This window comes from Cololabis saira, chromosome 17, assembly GCF_033807715.1.
Source record: "Cololabis saira isolate AMF1-May2022 chromosome 17, fColSai1.1, whole genome shotgun sequence".
NCBI lineage: Eukaryota > Metazoa > Chordata > Actinopteri > Beloniformes > Belonidae > Cololabis > Cololabis saira.
Window position 1 is genome coordinate 15,010,242 of NC_084603.1, and position 20,912 is coordinate 15,031,153.

General features: G+C 37.9%; 1 protein-coding gene across 1 annotated transcript; it reads right to left on the reverse strand.

Moving 5' to 3' along the window:
- Positions 1–3,879: 3,879 nt before the first annotated feature.
- LOC133463429 (lysophosphatidylserine lipase ABHD12-like) lies at positions 3,880–19,762 on the reverse strand. The gene is made up of 13 exons (XM_061744971.1): positions 19,594–19,762; positions 10,711–10,823; positions 10,480–10,585; positions 9,454–9,573; positions 9,307–9,337; positions 9,176–9,221; positions 8,190–8,319; positions 5,228–5,265; positions 5,056–5,135; positions 4,867–4,949; positions 4,680–4,758; positions 4,431–4,552; positions 3,880–4,343 (listed from the first exon to the last, which is right to left on the reverse strand). The coding sequence occupies exons 1-13, from the start codon at positions 19,668–19,670 to the stop codon at positions 4,322–4,324; spliced, it is 1,047 nt and encodes a 348-aa protein (XP_061600955.1). The 5' UTR covers positions 19,671–19,762; the 3' UTR covers positions 3,880–4,321.
- Positions 19,763–20,912: the final 1,150 nt, after the last annotated feature.

Below are 20,912 nucleotides of genomic sequence, written 5' to 3' on the forward strand. Positions count from 1 at the left end.
CTGCCGGCGCATCGGCCACGTCATCCGTCTGCCCGGTATATAAAACATACAAGGCAAGGAAAGGCAAGTTTATTTGTATAATTGAAAGTGCTTTACAGCAACATTAAAAGCAGAAAGACACAATTAAACAGTAAATTATAAATAAAGTGAAATACAATGATAAGAAAAGAGGTAAAATAATAAAAAGCACAAGTTGTTAAAAAGTAAGGGCAGTACAGTACAGCAGGTAAGTATTTTATTTAAGGCAAGGCAAGTTTATTTGTATAGCACAATTCAACACAAGGTAATTCAAAGTGCTCTACATCAACATTAAAAGCAGAAAGACACAATTAAATAGTAAATAACAAATAAAATTAAATCAAATGATAAGAAAAGAGGTAAATTAATAAAACACACAAGTTGTTACAAAGGAAGACCAGTAGAGTACAACAGGTAAGTATTTAATTTAAGAGTACGCTCAGTAAACAGTTATTTTTTTTGCCCTGATTTAAAGGAGTTGACAGTTTGAGCAGAACTCAGGTCTACAAGGCAGGGCAAGGCAAGTTTATTTGTATAACACAATTAAACACAAGGTAATTCAAAGTGCTTTACATCAACATTAAGTAAGACACAATTAAATTGTAAATAACAAATAAAATTAAATCAAATGATAAGAAAATAGGTAAAATAATAAAACATACAAGTTGTTCCAAAGGAAGACCAGTAGAATACAGCAGGTAAGTATTTAATTTAAGAGTACGCTTCAATAAACAGTAATGTTTTTAGCCCTGATTTAAAGGAGCTGACAGTTTGAGCAGACCTCAGGTCTACAAGGCAAGGCAAGTTTATTTGTATAACACAATTCAACACAAGGTAATTCAAAGTGGTTTACATCAACATTAAAAGCAGTAAGACACAATTAAACAGTAAATAACAAATACAATGATAAGAAAAGAGGTAAAATAAAAAAAAGCACAAGTTGTTAAAAAGTAAGGGCAGTAGAGTACAGCAGGTAAGTATTTAATTTAAGGCAAGGCAAGTTTATTTGTATAACACAATTCAACACAAGGTAATTCAAAGTGCTTTACATAAACATTAAATCAACATTTTAACAGACTATATGTAATGCAGTACACTTTACTGCAACTGTCATAGGTAAAGTAAATTCTGCCAAGGGCTACTATTTTCTTTTATGATGAGACCAATATGTCAGTGTGTGTTTTCAATTTCATCAAACAACAAAATGTACATCAATCAGTTACCAGTTTTCAGAGGATGTCAGAATACATTGTAATTAACATGTAATGAATGCAACTCATATAATCTCCTCTGGGTGTATAGTTTGTAACTGAAGTAACATAACTCAGAATTCTTGCTGAACATTTTCAGTTTTCTAAAACTGTATTTTTTAACAGCAAAAACTCCTTATTCATCTGTTTTTCTTAAATTATTATGATGTGTTGATGCCACCTGGATGTCTGTATGTTGCATTTGAAGGCAGAGTCACTAATAACTAATAACTAATAGAATGTAATGGTAGATTAGTTTATTTGAATCACATATACTTAAAATTGATTTATAATGCCACTCTTTCAAGTTGATACAGTTTACTTGGGTTGTATTGACATGTTGTCTCAAATACTTTAGCCAAAAAATCAGTCCAATATCTTGCATTTCAGCTATGAATTTACAGCCCTCTGTTGTAGCAGCTGGTTTTATTGGCCAGGATGTACTTTGTGTGTGAACTGTCCATCAGGTTTAAGATATGTAAACAGAAATTTGGACACAAATTACCCTCAACAACTCTTGAAACTAACTTTTACACTCTAAGAGAGCTCATACAACCACAAGTAGTTTTCATTGATGTTTGAAAGTAGAAATGTTTGACCAAAAGTCAGATTTCCTAGGTGGGAAACAAAATATTAAAGCAAACTACATTTAGGTCCACAAAAGTTTAAACAATGACCGTTTTTATGATTTTGCTCTTTTACGTGGCACATTAAATTTGAAACTTAACAATCGAGACATGATCAAGGTGAAGACTTTCAAGTTTAAGAAGTTTCATAAAAATGAGTAAAGTTTTAATGCTTTGATGGAAATCGTTGATCTCAGGGACCTCACCAACTTCAGAGTTTCTTCGCAGGAGTTGATTTTCCAACATTTACTGCAAACATCCTCAGTTTCTAATTGTTGCTGGAATTTGTTGCTCTCAGCTTTGAATTTTTCAACTGAATTCCTGCTCTGTTGGGTTGAGATAAGGCGACTCACTTGATTATTGAAGAGAATTCCATTTCTTCGCCTTCAGTTGTATGTTTAGGGTCAATATTGATCTGCTCTGTCAAGACCATGCTATCAGTTTTGAAGCATTTGGCTCAATTTGAGCAAGTAAGTATAGTACACCTTTAGAATTAATCTGAATGCTTCTGGCAGCACTCACATCACCAACAAACACTGGTGAGGCTGTTTCATTGGCAGCATGCCCAAACCATAACGCTGTGTTTGACGTGATGTGGCTCGCTTTGGATCACAAGCTGTTGCTTTTCTTCTCCTTTCCTTGCCATCATTCTAATACAAGCGTATATTGGTTTAATCTGTCCAAAAAACCTGATATTATAACTTTATTAGATATTTTCTGGCAAAGTCTTAACTGGCTTTACCAACTTGAGCGTTACCAACGGTTGGCACATTGTTGTAATGGTCATTTTCTCGATCATACTCTGACTTTCTCCAGAATATTCTTGATTTCTGTTGATGTTGTGAAAGATTTTTTCTTCACTCAAGAAAGGAATTTGTGATCATCCAGTTTAGTTGTCTTCTGTGGGACTCCAGATGTTTTGAGCTCACTGGGGGTTTCTTTCTTTGTAAGAATATACCTGTTTATTTGGCCAATCAAAGGCATTTTCCATCTCTTATAGACATATGTTTATTTTTTTCATCCCATTGTAAGCCTTCTTTCACTTGCACTGAAATCTCCTTGGACTCATGCTGCCTGCCTGACGCCCAGTACGTCGTATCAGCCGCTTCATCCCTCTATAAGTGATGAGGGAATGAACAGTACATGGCCAAATCACTTCTTGTCACAAATTAATTTGATTCCAATGAAAATTGAGGTGCTTTGCTTCAAATACCTTTAAATAAATTTTCATTTTTTGTGAAGCTTCTTAAATTAAAGCTGAAAGTTTACACTTTGATCACATGTTGTTTGATCTCAAATCCATTGTATAAAGACAAAGACATAAAAGCTCCCTCACTGTCTAAATATAGTTGGGGCCCAACTATAATTTGCTGGTGAGGATTTCCGGTTACTTGCGATGCAATTAAGAGAGTGTTGACTTCCCTTTTCTGAGGTGCAGCGAATGAAGAATGATCTAAAGTTGAAGTTGTGATAGAGCTCATACCGTATACAGGACTGTCTGAGAAAATTAGAATATTGTGATTTTCTGTAATGCAATTACAAAAACAAAAATGTCATACATTCTGGATTCATTACAAATCAACTGAAATATTGCAAGCCTTTTATTATTTAAATATTGCTGATCATGGTTTACAGCTTAAGAAAACTCAAATATCCTATTTAAAAAAAATTGAATATTCTGGGAATCTTAATCTTGAACTGTAAGCCATAATCAGCAATATTGAAATAATAAAAGGCTTGCAATATTTCAGTTGATTTGTAATGAATCCAGAATGTATGACATTTTTGTTTTTTTTAATTGCATTACAGAAAATAAAGAACTGCTACAAATATGAGCAGCTTACTGAAGTTTTCAAACGTGGGTCCAAACAAAAGTCCAGAGTGTTTTTGTTGACCTGGCAGTCACTTCATATACATAAATATATGTTCTCAAGCATTGATTTTCACAATGTGTTCCCTTTAAATCGGAGAAAAACACATTAACAGAACATTTGATTCATTTAATTAGATAGCAAAGCAACTTCTTTCAGCTTCTCCCTATGTGGCGTTCCCCACAGTGGATCATCGTTTTCTGCATGCTGAGCTGATTTGGCAGACGGTTGTTTTTTTTTTTGTTTTTTTTTCAAATATCAGATGCCCTTCCTGCCACAGTCCTTCCTATTCATGCAGTCTTGGGACTGGCACCACGACTGGAAACGGAGGTGATGTGGGGTTCAGGGTTCGGCCTTTGATAGTTTGGCCTGTGACAGAGTTGGGGATTGATCCAGCGACCTTCCAAGGGCATTCCACTCTGCCCACGACAACGCCACGGCCACTCCATGAAATCAAATGATTATGCAACAAACATTTAGCATAATAATGCACCAGATAATCACATAATTGCCGCTCTCTTTTCCAAACGTTTCTTGCTCAAACTGCCTCCGAACATTATAAGGAAGACACAAACGTCCTGCAGAGGAAATAAAATGGGGTCAGATCACCTTATAAACAAACAGGCAAAATAACAAGTGTAATCATGCTGAAGGGGTCGTCTCACTTAATGATGTCCGGCAGTTTGGAGTCTCGATATAAGCCGTTGTGCAGATATCCCAGAGAACCGTCAAATGTCACTAGTTTGACTCGATCTGTGGTCTGGGCTTTCGCAGCCGCCTCATACATCTGGGAGAGTGAAGTAAAGAAAATTCCCTCTTAAGTCTATCTTAAGAAATGTTCCTAGGTGTAGTTGGAATGACAAAACTGCGTAATAATGAATAATTGAAACACTTAAAGTCTGCTCTGGTACTACCTGCCGAGCTATCTCAATAGGAACTAAGTGGTCATCCTCCGAGTGAAGGAAAAGTATTGGGCTTTTCATTTTCTTCAAACTGCAGAACAACAAAACTATGTGAAGCAGTCACATTTAATAATACCACTTTCATGAGCAAATCTTTTTTCTGAAATGATGCATCGGTTCATGTTTAAGCATAACTCACTTCAGTTCAGAGGGGAAGACGACCTCATTTCCTGCCCACGGCTCTGGGAACAAGTACCCAGTGCCTGGAAATTTCCAGTAATACTTTAAGCAGAAAGAAATAAGGCATTACAGTGTAATGAGGGATGTTGTTACAGCCACATAAAACAAATAGACAAGATATTAAAAGTGACCGGTTAGGTAAGTCTACCCAAATGAAAGGATGAACTGGTATGTGCTGCCGAGCAGTATTGAATGCTCCTTCCAGGATCACACCGTCCAGGACCACGCCTGGGGGGAAATAAAAAAGAGGGCTCATCCCAAGTGGGTTGTTGAAATCGTGTGTTCTCCAATTTCCAGATTTTCCTGGCAGCAACACTTGCCTTGGTCAAGGAGCCTGACTGCACCGTTAGTGGCCACTCTGCACAAATAAGAGACAGAGCAACATCTTCACGTCATCCTGCAGACTCTTCAACCATCAAACACAGGCTTTGTTGTAGGAGCATTAAAATAATACTTCAGAAATGGGCCACATATTTCATCTTTGATAGTTGTTCATTGTGTTACTTAAAAATATATATTTGGAGGAAAAAAAGCAGAAAATTGACAATTTGAAAAATGCATAAATGAATAAATAGCAATGTCGTTAAAGGACTGACAAAGCATCTCATTTTTGTCAACAAATGCCTGAGAAAGTCATTCGGATAATTAGGTCCTCACAGAGAAATTGGAAGAGATTTGCATGTTTCTCGCTCTAAGATGCAAAACATCCTTGAACAATTGAAGGAATGTGTTGCAGATTCCAAACATGAAGGGCACCAGCACAAGTCTGAGCAGGAGAATTGTGATCCATGATTCTCAGATGGCACTGCATGAAGACCACTCATTTATCAGTACATGATATAACCGCACGAGCGAGGGATTACTTTGAGAAGCCTTTGTCAGCACTATAACACAGAGTTACATTCAAAAATTCCACCTAAAATTTTACTGTCTAGATGTCTCTTGGACTGAGCCTTAACATATTAAAACATTTACAAATCACAACTAGGCCTGTGTTGAAAAAATCGATTCTCCGATTCTAAATTGATTCTCATATTAATTCCTAAAAATCGATTCATATGTCTAAAGATCGATTTAAAAAATATATATATATATATATATATATATATATATATATATATATATATATATATATATATATATATATATATATATATATATTTTTTTTTTTTTTTTTTTTTTTTTTTTTTTTTTTTCATCATTACAACTTTTGGTACTTTTTTGTTTATGCCCAAAAAAGGAATATTTTGTTGGACACGAGAATAACTGGTGCCATGTTTTTGCCCTTAAATATGTTTAAAGGTATGAAAACATTAAAGTTTTCAGTTATAATTGCATACATTGTCTATATTTATTTGCTTTATATACTGTCTTGGGGTTACATTTGCAAAAAATGTTAAAAACCAAATTCTCATAAATGGTGAAAAAATAAAAGCAATTTCTTTCGTCCTCTGTTTCCTCCCTGGATCTGTTTGATAATTCTGACCCACACGATGTTTCTGAAAGCAGTTCTATCAGCATTCTGGGAGCTGATTGGTCCTTACACATCATTAGCTGCAATACTTGCTGTTGAATCTCAATATAATACTAGTATTAATATGTTGCATAACTAGACAGTCATATAATTCATGCAACAGCTGAAAGAACTGTTTTATTAACAGTAACCCAAATCAATATCGGATCGAATCGAATCGGATCGAATCGGATCGTGATAATCGATTCTGAATCTTAAGAATCGGAATCGAATCGATTCTTGACATTTGAATCGATCCCCAGCCCTAATCACAACGTTGTTTTCAATTTACATTTTACAGATAACCCAAACTTCTCGGTTTGAAATGGAGGTACAATAAACACAAGTACGGTATACAAGTATGTTTAATGACGATCCATCACACACTGGAGACGTGCACCATCGTCAGATCAATCAGTATTGCACATGTTCTGTTTCTTCTTTTGGAAGAAAATCATTTGGTACACATCAAAAATGAAAAAAAAACACCAAGACTGGTCTCAGCAACGAGTCCAAATGCCAGACTCTGTAATTGTATGAGCTGGTGTCAGTGCCCTTGGCAAAGGTCAATTCCACTTCTGTGATGGCAGCAAAAATGCAGCCAAGTACAGGGACATTATGCTGCCGTTAGGACCCCGTATTTGCAGGGACATCCATGACTTTTCCAAGAAGGTAATGAAAAGGGCTGAGGATGACGAACACGGCTACGGGACTGACCTGCCTGCAGCCCTGACCCGTCACCCACGGAGAATTAAACAATAAATAAATAAAAACAAAAATGCAACAAAGACCTTGTACTGTTGCACATTTACCTGTGTGCTTGAAAAAAAGAATGAGCCGGTATCCTCAATGCCAAAATAACTTATAAATGTTTTGAGAAGTCATTCAAGTTTTACTGTTTATCTTATTTTTGGAGCGTGTGGTGAGCCTGAAATGCAGAGATTGATGTAGAAATGACGTAAAGTGAATCCATACTGTCTGCACAAAATAAAAATCTAAGTAAAATCACTACTTTTTCCTTTTTACTTGCATCTCCCATATCTTTCACAGCTACAACCTAAGGGGCTATGGCATTTTTGAGCAGAAATGGCCAAGAACAAAAAAAATGTCAAGGTGTATCAGTGTCGAAGGGGTGAAACTGTGGAACCGCCTGGATGAGGAACTAAAAAAAAGTAGCTCAATTTACAAATTAAAAAAAAATTATAAATCTAAAATAATAGATAAATATAGAACACTAATATAAATGATCTTGATATTAAACTGTCTAAATTATGCAACTTTCCTCCTGCAGCTGTCCTCAATCGTGAGTGACCACATTTTCTTCTCTTCTTTGTTCATTTTCTTTGTTTTGTTCGTTCGTTTCGTTTTATTAGTATCTTTTTGTTTCTGAAGTCTGCCTTTTGTTGAAAAGGATAGGCAAAATAAGCCAAGAGGCTTCAGCCTATACCTTTTTGGTCAAAAAAAAAAAAAAAAGGAACTGTGTACATATATATAATATATATATATATATATATACCTGTGTGTATACATATACAGTGTGTATATGCAAACATCTTAAAATGTAAATGACCAAAACAAAATAAACTAAACTAAATTAAACTAAACTTTCACAGCCTTTTCTGATTTGAAGTTGTACATTTTACTAGCTTTAACCTTTAATTAATTTAAATTTTACAAATGTCAATATGTATCAAAAAGTGTTTGTGCAAATAATGACCACAGTGATTTTTTGAGTGTGTGCAAGTGTTGAAGGATTGTTGTGAACTGACCCTGTCCCGAGAGAGTGTCCCCAGACGACGACGGGGCTGTCTCCACAGCGGGCTTTGACCCAGTTGTACAAGTAGAGCATATCAGTAGTCAGACCGGATTCAGTCGGCTCTCCCGTGGAGTCTCCAAACCCTGCCAGAGTGTCACAGTTCACCTGCTGCTCACTGACACGCCACAGAGCTGCTTTTCACGTCCACAAGGTGGCGCTCACTGATGTCTTTTGGCTCCCTCACGGCAAACAACTCATCAAGCACAACTACATGTACATGGCTCCATGGGGATCATATTAGGCCTGTGTTGAAAAGATTGATTCTCCGATTTTAAATCAATTCTCATATTAATTCCTAAAAATTGATTCATATGTCTAAAGATCGATTAAAAAAAAAAAAGAAAAAACTTTTTTTTTTTTTTCATTACATTACAACTTTTGGTACTTTTTTGTTTATGCCCAAAAAAGGAATATTTTGTTGGACATAAGAATAACTGGTGCCATGTTTTTGCCTTTAAATATGTTTAAAGGTATGAAAACATTAAAGTTTTCAGTTATAATTGCATAAATTGTCTATATTTCTTTGCTTTATATACTGTCTTGGGGTTACATTTGCATAAATGTTAAAAACCAAATTCTCATAAATGGGGTAAAGCGATTTCTTTCGTCCTCTGTTTCCTCCCTGGATCTGTTTGGTAATTCTGACCCACAAGATGTTTCTGAAAGCAGTTCTATCAGCATTCTGGGAGCTGATTGGTCCTTACAGCATCATTAGCTGCCAATACTTGCTGTTTAATCTCAATATAATACTAGTATTAATGGATCGAATTAGATCGAATCAAAGCGTGATAATCGATTCTGAATCTTAAGAATCGGAATCAAATCGATTCTTGATATTTGAATCGATCCCCAGCCCTAGATCATATGACTGCAAATGGTGTTAAATAAACGTGGAGCGGCGCTTCAGTAGCAGAGTTTACCGTGATGGTTTGGACGTACCTCTGTAATCAGGCACCAGCACGTGGTAACCAAGCGCGCTCAATACCTGTTGACACGTAATGTTTAGTAGACATCAAAATGGCAAACCAGGCTTTCATGTCACACATCAAAAGAAGCCGTTAATAACTCACCTTTGCCACTCCCACCCGGTGTGGAGCTGCCCTGTGGAAATAATTAACACACACACATTTGCAAACAGATTAATGATTTTCTGAAACAGAACCAATATGTGAATGTTTAGTGTTCTCTCTTTCACTCCAATGCATTATTCATCACACCTTGTGCCCGTGTTCCCATGAAGATATATGAAAACTGGACTTCCGTCTTTTAAAGCGTTCTCGTACCAGCCGAGCTCCTTCCCTTGTGCCTCTTTCCCCCGACTCTCAGGGACCGTGTGCCTTGCACAGTTCAAAACAAATGCAGCATCAGAGATGCAACCGATACGACGGAGTATTAGGGCCAAGCAAAGACAAAAAGAATTGAAATTACGAGAATAAAGTCATGATAATATGAGAATAAAGTCGTAAAATTACGAGAATAAAGTCATAATATTACGAGAATAAAGTCGTAATATTAAATATATTATAAATATATAAATAAAACTTCACAAGATGCTCAATATTCCTCATTTTAACACAGGGAGAAGACTGCTCTTCCTGTTAGAGTTCTCATAAATTAACACTTTATTCTCATAAATTACGACTTTATTCTCGTAATATTACGACTTTATTCTCGTAATATTACGACTTTGTTCTCATAAATTAACACTTTATCCTCATAAATTACTGCTTTATTCTCGTAATGTTACGACTTTATTCTCGTAATATTCCGACTTTATTCTCGTAATATTACGACTTTTATCTCGTAATATTACGACTTTATTCTCGTAATATTACGACTTTTATCTCGTAATATTACGACTTTTATCTCGTAATATTACGACTTTATTCTCGTAATATTACGACTTTTATCTCGTAATATTACGACTTTTATTCTATTGCGACTTTATTTCCGCAACATTATGACTTTATTCTCGTAATTGTAAGACTTTATTCTCATAATATTACGACTTTATTCTCGTAATATTACGACTTTATTCTATTGCGACTTTATTCCCGCAACATTATTACTTTATTCTCGTAATTTTACGACTTTATTCTCATTATATTATGACTTTATTCTCGTAATTTCCTTTTTTTTTGTCTTAGTTTGGCCCTAATACTCCGTCGTACAACCGATAACACGCTGACTAGAAAACACATATTTGTCACTGTTGGTAGCGTTTACCTCACCAATACACTCACCACACGCCGAGGGAGATTCCTGCCTCTGAAGTTAAGTACATGTTGACGGTGTGATTGAGGGAGACATCAGCGGGTCGGCTCAGGTCCACAAAGAACGGCACGCTGACTAAACACGGGCAAAAAACAAGTCAGGTTGGGTTTTTTGTGGTTGTTTGTTTGTTTGTTGTTTAACTTTTGTGGGGAAATGGAGGATTAGAGTGCTTCCAAGAGGCAGATAGGGTAATGACTTACCTCTGTGAGTGTAAACAAAGTGTTGCATTAATTCTGGCAGCATTTTCACTGCGACAGGCACCGAGATGATAACGAAAGCAGCAAATAACAACCTTTTTAACTGCCAGCGGGATCTGGAAACAGACAAAGGCAGTGTGAGATGAAAACTAATCGAGTACTGACGCTTCATCCATCATTTTACACATCTAATGTCAGTAAGAGTCAGGGATCTTGTTTGAAAAAGCCTCCTGTTCTCATGCACAGTGTAGCACACGGATATTAGCACTACGATTCACCCAGGATTCTTCGTCTTAACTACTACATAAACTGCAAAAAGTTTATTTAAACACATTAAAAAGCCGTGTTTGAGGAAGTTTTCTTGAAACATGAGGCGGTGAAATCCTTGGATCTATAGCTTTTACTTCTAAACTGACAACGGTCATTCACAGGCATTTTATCCTCCACTGCACGCGTTGGGGATGTCTTTGTTGACACTAGTCTTTGTCTGGCTCGGCCGAGGTCACGTCCTTTGTTTCCGTCTCCATCCAACGCTGGCCAGAGGCGGTTTGGTCCATGTCCGGTGCTCCTGCCCTCTGGGTATCATGGAGTTGGATCCAGACTACTTCTTTGTGCAGAAGAAGACTAAGGGCCAATCCCAATACACCCCCTACTTTCTTCCACTAGCCCTCCCTCACTACCACTACCCCTAAAAAAGAAGCCACAGATTTTAGGGCACTTGAAATCTTCCCAGGGGTCTGTCCCAATACTCCCACTACTCCTACTTTTCAGCACCACTCCTAAATTTTGCGTGCTACGTCACTGCGTGGTTTACATTCGGGTACATAAGCGACTGCGTAGTTAGGTTTGCACATACGTCACACCATATCAGGAAGCCGAGAGCCAAAAGCTGTTTTAATTTCAGCTGTAGCGCTGTTAATATGCCACTTTATTAAGTTTTAATATTTTTTCAGGCGTAAAAGTAACCGTTAAGATCCCCAACCTGGACTCAGTTTATCCAAATAACGCCTGTTAAGAAATTTGACCCGATGTTTTCGGAGATGATGAGAGCCGCCGGCCCGGAGCACTGCTCTGTTGAGAATTACAGCTGGCTGAAATAAACCATTTAGGAAAATAAATGTTGGTTTAATAGATGAAATCTAACAGTTGTAGCTACGCCTGTTAAGAAATTTGCTCCGAAAATTTCGGGATTTCTGCCTGCCGGCTCCGGGGGCTGATTTATGGTTCCGCGTTAAATCGACGCAGAGCCTACGGCGTAGGGTACGGCGTACGGCGCCGCGTAATCTATGCCGTAGGCTCTGCGTTGGTGTAACGCGGAACCATAAATCAGCCTTTATTCTGGCGATGTTTGAAAAAGACTTCTCAACAACGGGCAAGCAAGTGATTATGTACATTCACAGAGTGAATATTATGAAAGTAAAGTATATATTTCTCGCTAGAAATGTAATCAAAACGCATTTTTATGCAGAAAATAACTCAAAATATTGATTTTATTCACTAAAAAATAAGAAATGTCCGCCATGTTTTTTTTTTGATCCAGTCCGTAAATGATGACGAAAAGCATTCTGGGAAATTTTTCTGGCCCTAGTTAAGCTAGTGGTCATCCGAAAACCCTCGATCCGTAGGGACAGATTCATAGCCACTACCCTCGTTTTCTGCACTACCCCTAGGTGGAAAGAGGAATTGGGACACCACTACCCTCACGGGAACGCGCAAAATTTAGGGGTAGGGATGAAAAGTAGGGGTAGTGGGAGTATTGGGACAGAGCCTAAAGTTATACTACACTAAGCATCTCCGCTAAATTTAACGAAATTGGGCTTGGTTGCATGATCCTAATGAGAAACAGCTCTTAAAATATACTATTTCCCTTGCTTTGCACCTTAGCAGGAAAAACAGAAGTTATTGTGAACAGCTTCATCTCTCCAACCTTCTCCACCCACAAGAGACACAACTCCCCCGTACAGCCTACAGCGACAGTGTAAATGTTTCCCTCTCCCCTTTCCTCTCCATCCACCTTTTATCACGGTACTGCTTCCTCTCTAGAGGACGGGGGACGCAGGGGATGTGGTTTATAACTCTGTTGACTGGTTAAAAATAAATAAATAAATAAAAACCCAAAGCTCCGTTCAGACGAAACCCGATACACAAATCTCCACAAAGTCCCCCCTGGAGAAACATTGCAGGGATTATGGAGCTGGTGGATCCCAGATGTCCAGGGGAGCGAATACAGCAGCACATTGGCATGTACAGTACAATCGGTGCTACACACGTGTTGTACAAGTCGGGCTAAAAAAGAAACATGAATATGGAGGAGAAGATATGAATGATGTAATCAAGATGGCAAGCTGTCATTGGAGTGAGACTTGACACCCCGGAGGCGACGGCAGAAAAGATGATGCTTTCCAGACTATAGCCAATTATTGGACAATACATCCCCACCCCCTCCATTAACACACTAATCAGACAGAAGAGCCCCTTCAGCGGGAGACTGATCTCCCCGCGTTGCTTGGGGGAAACATATAGGAGGTCATTTATTGCTCAATGCAAGATGTTGCCAAGAGTTTAACTCCTCTATTTTAACATTCACTTCAAAATCCACTCAGCCAAAAAGGTCATCCCTGACTCTTAAGGAACGAGTCAAGTGTGATGAAATGCCGCCAGTATTTTACCCAACTTTTCTTTTTATAAATCTAATCAGATATTAATGTTTTACATTAAACAGAAATAGAGAAACATGAAAGTTAAAATGACTGGAGCAGCACATTTCCGGCCCCTGATGAGATTTTCAGGAACGGCATTAAGAAGTGCCGAGGAAAATGGGAACTTGTCTGCAGTTTAAATGTTCTGTGCTATTCAGCCTCACATTTTCTGTCCGTTACATATTTATCAAAGGATAACTTGTGAAGGAGGTTAAATAAAACCACATTGACTTTTTTTTCTTTTGTAATTATTGGTTATATGTTATATTCTTTTAGTATTCCTAATAGGAAAGGAATCAAACTGCTTATTTTTGCCCATTTTTGTATGTTTCTTATTTCGTGCTATACTTGTCTGTCATGCAGGCCATTAATGCAAAATTAAGAGTCTTCCTAAACAACTTAACTCTAAATCAGACTTTTTGTATGTGGAATTCAGGTTTTTTGTTGTTGTTTTCTTTGCTCCACTGGGCCCAATCATTGGATTTCCTTGTAGTTTTTGAAATATAGCAGTTTTTGTATAATTATGTTTTTTTTTCCACATCTAGTTTAATATCAACTTCTCATTTTTCAGAAAAACGCCTGTCAAAAAGAAAAATCCCAGAAATTGGATGTTCAGAAAGACTGATGCACGTAAAGAGCACAAGTTATTATTTTAAAATGTACTAATGCATTTTTAGGGATAAATGAAAAGCTTGACGCTCCATCATCGTGGGTGTGGAAGCATGTTATTGGGGTTTATTAGAACGGCTGTATTCTGATTACAAGAGACAGATCACACCCTCTTTTTCACGAGCTGACAACTTGAGGTCTGAAATGTCACGCTTTGGTGGAAATGCCACAGAGATACAGAACAAAAGCGCCCTTTTCTACCATGTCTTAAAAGCCGGTTTTAGAGACGTGTTGTGAGCCATTTCATTCCACTCCACCTCTCTCTTTCTCAAGGTATCTGTCTCTTTTCACAGCTCTGCACTGCTACGCAGCGCAATAACTCCCGGAGCACGTTATTGCCCCGTTAGAGAGAGCATAAAGAACCTGAGCGCTAACAGGAACCCTGGCAATTCTATTCTCAAATACATACATATCCCTTAAATGCAGCACGAGGTGCTGATTCAGGGTGTAATAAATGCTCACAATCTGTACGCTGCCATCACGGTAACTCAGTGTTTTATCTTCCCCTTCTCTCCTCTGGCCTCATGGTTTCCTCTCTGAGGTTTTGCTCATAAAAACGGCAATTACATGCCAAAGAAATTTACTATTATAATATCATAAGAATATTGTTTATCCATTTATTTTACATGTACAATAACCGAGTTGGTTATTAGATTACAATTACAGTTATGCCTTGGTTTATGATGCCTTTTATTTTTAACTATTCCTGCATTTATGCAATTTGCATATTGAGCTATTCCATCACTTTTGAGTAATTATATGTTAGCTGTTTTGTTTTGTTTATTTAGTCATCGGTAGTTTTCATAAATAGGGATGTTGGATGCAACAAAGCTGCACCAGTGGAAGCAGCTCGGCTGGATCAATGTCCTCCATCAACCTGAGCTTGTAGCTTTAGGCCCAATCCCAATACACCCCCTACTTTCTACCACTAGCCCTCCCTCACTACCACTACCCCTAAAAAAGAAGCCACAGATTTTAGGGCCCTTGTAATCTTCCCAGGGCCCTGTCTCAATACTCCCCCTACTCCTACTTTTCAGCACCACCCCTAAATTTTGCGTGCTACGTCACTGCGTGGTTTACGTTCGGGTACGTAAGCGACTGCGTAGTTACGTTTGCACATACGTCACACCATATCAGGAAGCTGAGAGCTAAAAGCTGTTTTAATTTCAGCTGTAGCGCTGTTAACATGCCACTTTATTAAGTTTTAATATTTTTTCAGGCGTAAAAGTAACCGTTAAGATCCCCAACCTGGGCTCAGTTTATCCAAATAACGCCTGTTAAGAAATTTGATCTGATGCTTTCGGAGAAGAGCCGCCGGCTCGGAGCAGCAGCAGCAGCTCACGGCCGGGTCAACCTGCGCCGTCGTCCCGGGGGAGAAACCTGCAGCTCTGTGGAGAATTACTGCTGGCTGAAATAAATCATTTAGGAAAATAAATGTTGGTTTAATAGATGAAATCTAACAGTTGTAGCTACGCCTGTTAATAAATTTCCGAAAATTTCGAGATGAGTACAGCCGGCTGCCGGCTCGGGAGCTGATTTATGGTTTCGCGTTAAATCGACGCAGAGCCTACGGCGTAGGGTACGGCGTAGGGTACGGCGCAGGGTACGGCGTAGGGCGCGCGTCGCCGTGTAACCTACGTCGTAGGCTCTGCGTTGGTGTAACGCGGAACCATAAATCAGCCTTTATTCTGGCGTGATCTTTGCAACAACGAGCAAACGAGTGATTATGTACATTCACTGAGTGAATATTATGAAAGTAAAATATATATTTCTCGCTAGAAATGTAATCAAAATGTATTTTTATGCAGAAACTAAGTTAAAATATTGATTTTATTCACTAAAAAATAAGAAATGTCCGCCATGTTTTTTTTTTTTGATTCAGTCCACAAATGAGGACGAAAAGCATTCTGGGAAATTTTTCTGGCCCTAGATCAACTAGTGAGCATCGGAAAACCTTCGTTCTAAAGGGGTTAGATTCATAGCCACTACCCTCGTTTTCCCCACTCCCCCTAGGTCAGGGGTCGGCAACCCGCGGCTCCAGAGCCGCATGTGGCTCTTTAGCGCCGCCCTAGTGGCTCCTGGAGCTTTTTCAAAAATGTTTGACCTTTTTTTTCCTTTTTTTCTTCTTTTTCTTTTATCCTTTTTTTCTCTCTTTTTTTTCTTTTTCTTTTTTTTCTTCTTTTTCTCCTTTTTTTCTTCCTTTTTCCTTTCCTTTTTAATCTCGACATTTCAACATTTTTCTCGAAGGTTTGACTTTTTTCTCGACATTTCAACTTTTTTCTCGAAATTTTGACTTTTTTCTCAACATTTCGACTTTTGTCTCGACATTTCTACTTTTTTCTCAAGATTGTACTTCAACATTAATCTCGGCATTTGGACTTTTTTCTCAATTTCGACGTTTTTCTTGACATTTCAACTTTTTTCTCGACATTTCGACTTTTTTCTCGAAGCGGATAATGAAAAAAAAAAATCTTCCCCCAGTTATAACTAATATAGTGTGTTTGTCTTCATTCTAAGGCTCATACAAGACTTTTCATTTTTTGCGGCTCCAGACATATTTGTTTTTTGTATTTTTGGTCCAATATGGCTCTTTTAACATTTTGGGTTGCCGACCCCTGCCCTAGGTGAAAAGAGGAATTGGGACACCACTACCCTCACGGGAACACGCAAAATGTAGGGGTAGGGCTGAAAACGAGGGTTAGGGGGGGGATTGGGACAGGGCCTTAGAAGCTGCTCATATCCAGCTTCTCCTGCTGCAGCAGCAAGAGGAAACCATCTCTGATCGGACTGAACGAAGCCCAGGCTAGTTGGATGACTGTGTATGTATTAAGTCCCCCCTTTTTACCCTCCTTAGGGGCAGTTTACTGCATCTGGAGTGGGATTTTCAGTTTTGTTTTGTGACCAAAGAAGATGGATGGTATTAATTTGCATCACTATAGTAACTACACCCCGCAACCTGGATCTTTAATTGTGAATTACAAGAAAATGGCACAGTTAAAATAATTGATCATGTGAAAAAAAGTTATAATATACATGCGGTCAGCGGTCGGAAAAAAATAGGAAATAATCTGTATATATTTTTATAATTTGTATTAGGGAGTTGTTTTTAACTATAATCTATGACTTCAACAGGACTATTATATATGCAGTATTCAATTAAAGAAAGAATCTGCAGTTTAATTGCTTTATTACTATCAAACCACTTCTGGGTCTGTTGAAATGTTTTAGAGCAAGCCTCTAGCAGTCATAAAAGATTTCACACTTTAAGGAACTTGTGTTTTTTTATGTCATTATAAACCACCATGCAGGTAGTTAAACAATTTGTGTCTGAATGTAGTTTACACACCCAACAAATAAACTGAGTGTATGAGACTATATTAGTAGGAATACTCATTACGCCTAAAGAAAAACAATTTTATTGAAAATGATTTGCTTATTTTGAATTTAATGGCAACCACACCTCATAAATGTTGTGAAAGGGTGATAACACTGTTGCATCCCCTCCTCTTTAACAACAGGCTGTAAACATCTGGAAACTGAGGAGATCATTTACTGGAGTTATGGCAGACTAATGTTGTCACATCCCTGTCTCATATAAGGTTCAGGAAGCTCAAATGCGCTGGGTGTTTCGTTTCATATCTTTCACTTCATGATGCTTTTTTTGGTGGAAGCAGTGGCGGAGCCAGAAAATTTTCAGTGGGGTGGCCAGGATGGAGCCTGAAATAATTTGGGGGTGGCATAGAAATCACTATTGCAGGAACATAAAAAAGTTGAAAATGCAGCCCTATATGCGTCCACTTTACAAATGTACAAATGCACTGCGATATAGACTCTTTTAATTAACAGATTATTTATTATTCTATTTTTATATTCATACTTGTTTTTAAACTGTGTAGAGTTGAGTTGATTGATTGTTGCTGACTGTTGTATTTATGTTGTATGTAGGGCCCGCTACTGGGAAGTTACACAGAATTTCAGCTGTGATGATAAGGCATTCTGTTCCATTCTATAATGCAAGTGTCCCAAACTACTGATTATTACTACTACTGTACTACTACTACGAGCAGATGTTCAGGTCAGACTATCAGTGTATCATCAGAAATGCAGACAGATACATAATAAAAAAAAATAAATACTGGTTCATTTAAATCAACGTTTGATTTAATTTAAATTTCAAAATAGACATGAACAAACATCACAAAAACTATTATGCAAACATTGTATTCGTTTCATTTGTCACACATTCAGCTTACAACAACTGTATTCTGCGATTATCATGGTTTGCAGCAAAACGATTGACAAAGTCATCTTAGTCCAGGGACTTAGCTCGACGAGACTCCACACTTAAAACACCAAGATTGCTCAGTCTATCATCATCCATGGTGGATCTCAAGTACGTCTTAACAAGCTTGAGTGTGGAAAAGCTGCAGTACTGACAGGTATGGCAATAGCAATTTTATACAATCGGAAGAGCTCATGGAATACCTCTTTAAAAGGTTCAATTATTTGAGCAAGTTTTACTATTTTAGAGGGCTTCTGTATGCCTGATGCTACTTTCCTCTCTATGATCCTTTTCATTTGGTGTAGCTCATGTCTGAGGTCATCGATGTTGCATTCATAAATAGAAGCAAATGAAAAGATAGCCTTCTCTTGGCAAAATGTAGTGCTTGCAGTCAGTCCAGACCTTCCACCGTGGAAGATCTGGAGTCTGGACTGACCGCAGACCAGTTCAGCAGCACCCAGTCTTCTTTCATGCTTTTGTAATACGTAAGCCGTTCAGCAAGCTGTTGCCTGAAAATATGTTCTTGATTCAACCATATTATGTTTTAAAGTGTCTGCATTGATGCAGTTTCCCCTGCAGATGTGCAGGCTGGTCCCTCCACTTTTACTGCTTTTACTGCAGCACCTTCAGTCCCACAATCACTGCATCCAGCACTGATTTGAGACCTCATCCTACATGCACAGAGATTTATTTGATAATATAAAGTAGTGAAGACGTTTCAAGTTTTTGTAATTATATACTGACAAGCATTATCTTAAAATTGTTTCACAATTTGTACAGTTTTTATTTCCCCAGCCATGTACCTGTTGCCAAAAGACTCCATGTAGTTGCAAGATGTTTCTCCAGCTGTTTTATTTATTTATTTATTTTTTTATTGCTCGTGTCTTAAGGCGTAGTGGGGGAAAAACAAGGGCTATAATAAGATTATTTAGTGTTTGTAACATACATTAGCCCCATTGCTGTATTTAGCAAGATCATAACATTAGATTTGAAGGTCAATGTAGCAATTTATATGGATTTTTCTAAGCAGGTTAACTGGTTTACTGGTCGCAGGGTTTGATAGCCATAAGAATAATGCTTAAAACTTATCTCTCAAGAGGGATTTACAACAAAAAAGAAAAACTAAATCCGGCCTGGACATGTTTTACCTGAAGTTAGGACAGTTTTTTAAATATTAAAGGGTAAAAGAGTGTGTCCGCAGATGTGAAGGGATGTGGATGAGGAAGTTGAACTCACTTTGTGCCCTCCCTCTGGACTCCAGCCCTCCTGCGGGGGTCCGTGGACGAACCTCTCTGTTTCACTCTTCTCTTCATGTTTTTACGTTTGAAATGCTTCAGAAATGAACTGCAAAGGCAACTCAAACGTGTGACACGTGTTGTCTTGCACTTTGATCAAGTTGGATTAGTTTGAACGGGAAGAGAGGGCAGTACTAAGGGCTGTTAAGGTAGAACCGTTATAATCACTGTTTACTGTGGCCTCTTATGCTATTAAACTTGTACCACCTTAAATCTGATACACTAGATAGGTTTTACTATCTGTAAAAATTATAATAAAATGCCTGTTTTTATTCTAATACTTTTATATATAAATGTTATTGAAATGTTTTAAACTAAGGTTATACCGTATAACTCAATCAATCAATTATAAATTATTATTAGCGTTGCAATTTCATTTGAATAAAAACACATCAAATACCAATTTATGGCAATAAACTGCAGTGTTTGCCATCTCAGTCAAATTGCAGAGTTGGAAGACGTAAAAGGAAAATGGGAGAAACAGTTTCTCAACAGGTATAATGTGTGATAGGAATTTAAATAAGTCCTGCACTTCAATACGGCTCCTCCATTACCATGAATATATTACACTACCTGGCAACAAAAAACAACAAAATAACAGTATTGATTGGTTTCAGCTGGAAACAGGTTATCTAACCCCCGCTGATGCAGAAAGGAGCTTCTCATTTCTTATACAACCATGTCTGCAAACACATCACTTGGTCATGGAGTAGATGTTTCAGAAAGGTCAAATAGTTGGCCTGCATTAAGCAAACAAGACCGCTAAAGGAGGAATAACTGAAACCGGAATAGGAAATGACAAACCCATAATTACAACCTGGAAGAACGGTGATAAGCCTTAATCTTTGCAGAGGAGAAATAGTTGGAAAAGAAATCATGACTTGACATACTTGAAATGTTTTCTGAAATCTAATAAAAGAAATTGAATTGCAGAACGTAAACCAAGGGGACCTGTCCAAGGTGCACCCCGGCGCCTGTAATGAGCTGGGATGGGCTCCAGCGGACCCCTGCGACCCTGCACACAACTAAGTGGGGGTAGAAAATGGATGGATGGATGGATGGAAATCAGGGTTAAATGGTGAGGCTGAGATCAAACACAAAGTAATGAGAGCTCAAGGGACTAACAGCTGCGTAGCCTGAAAACACGACAGCACACTTAACAGGGAGGCCAGTCGGTTTAATCAGCAGGAAAAAAGAAAACAAAAGTTCAATTTGATCAGTAACAGAGTTTGAACTCTGGAGCAAAAAGCCTGGAAAAGG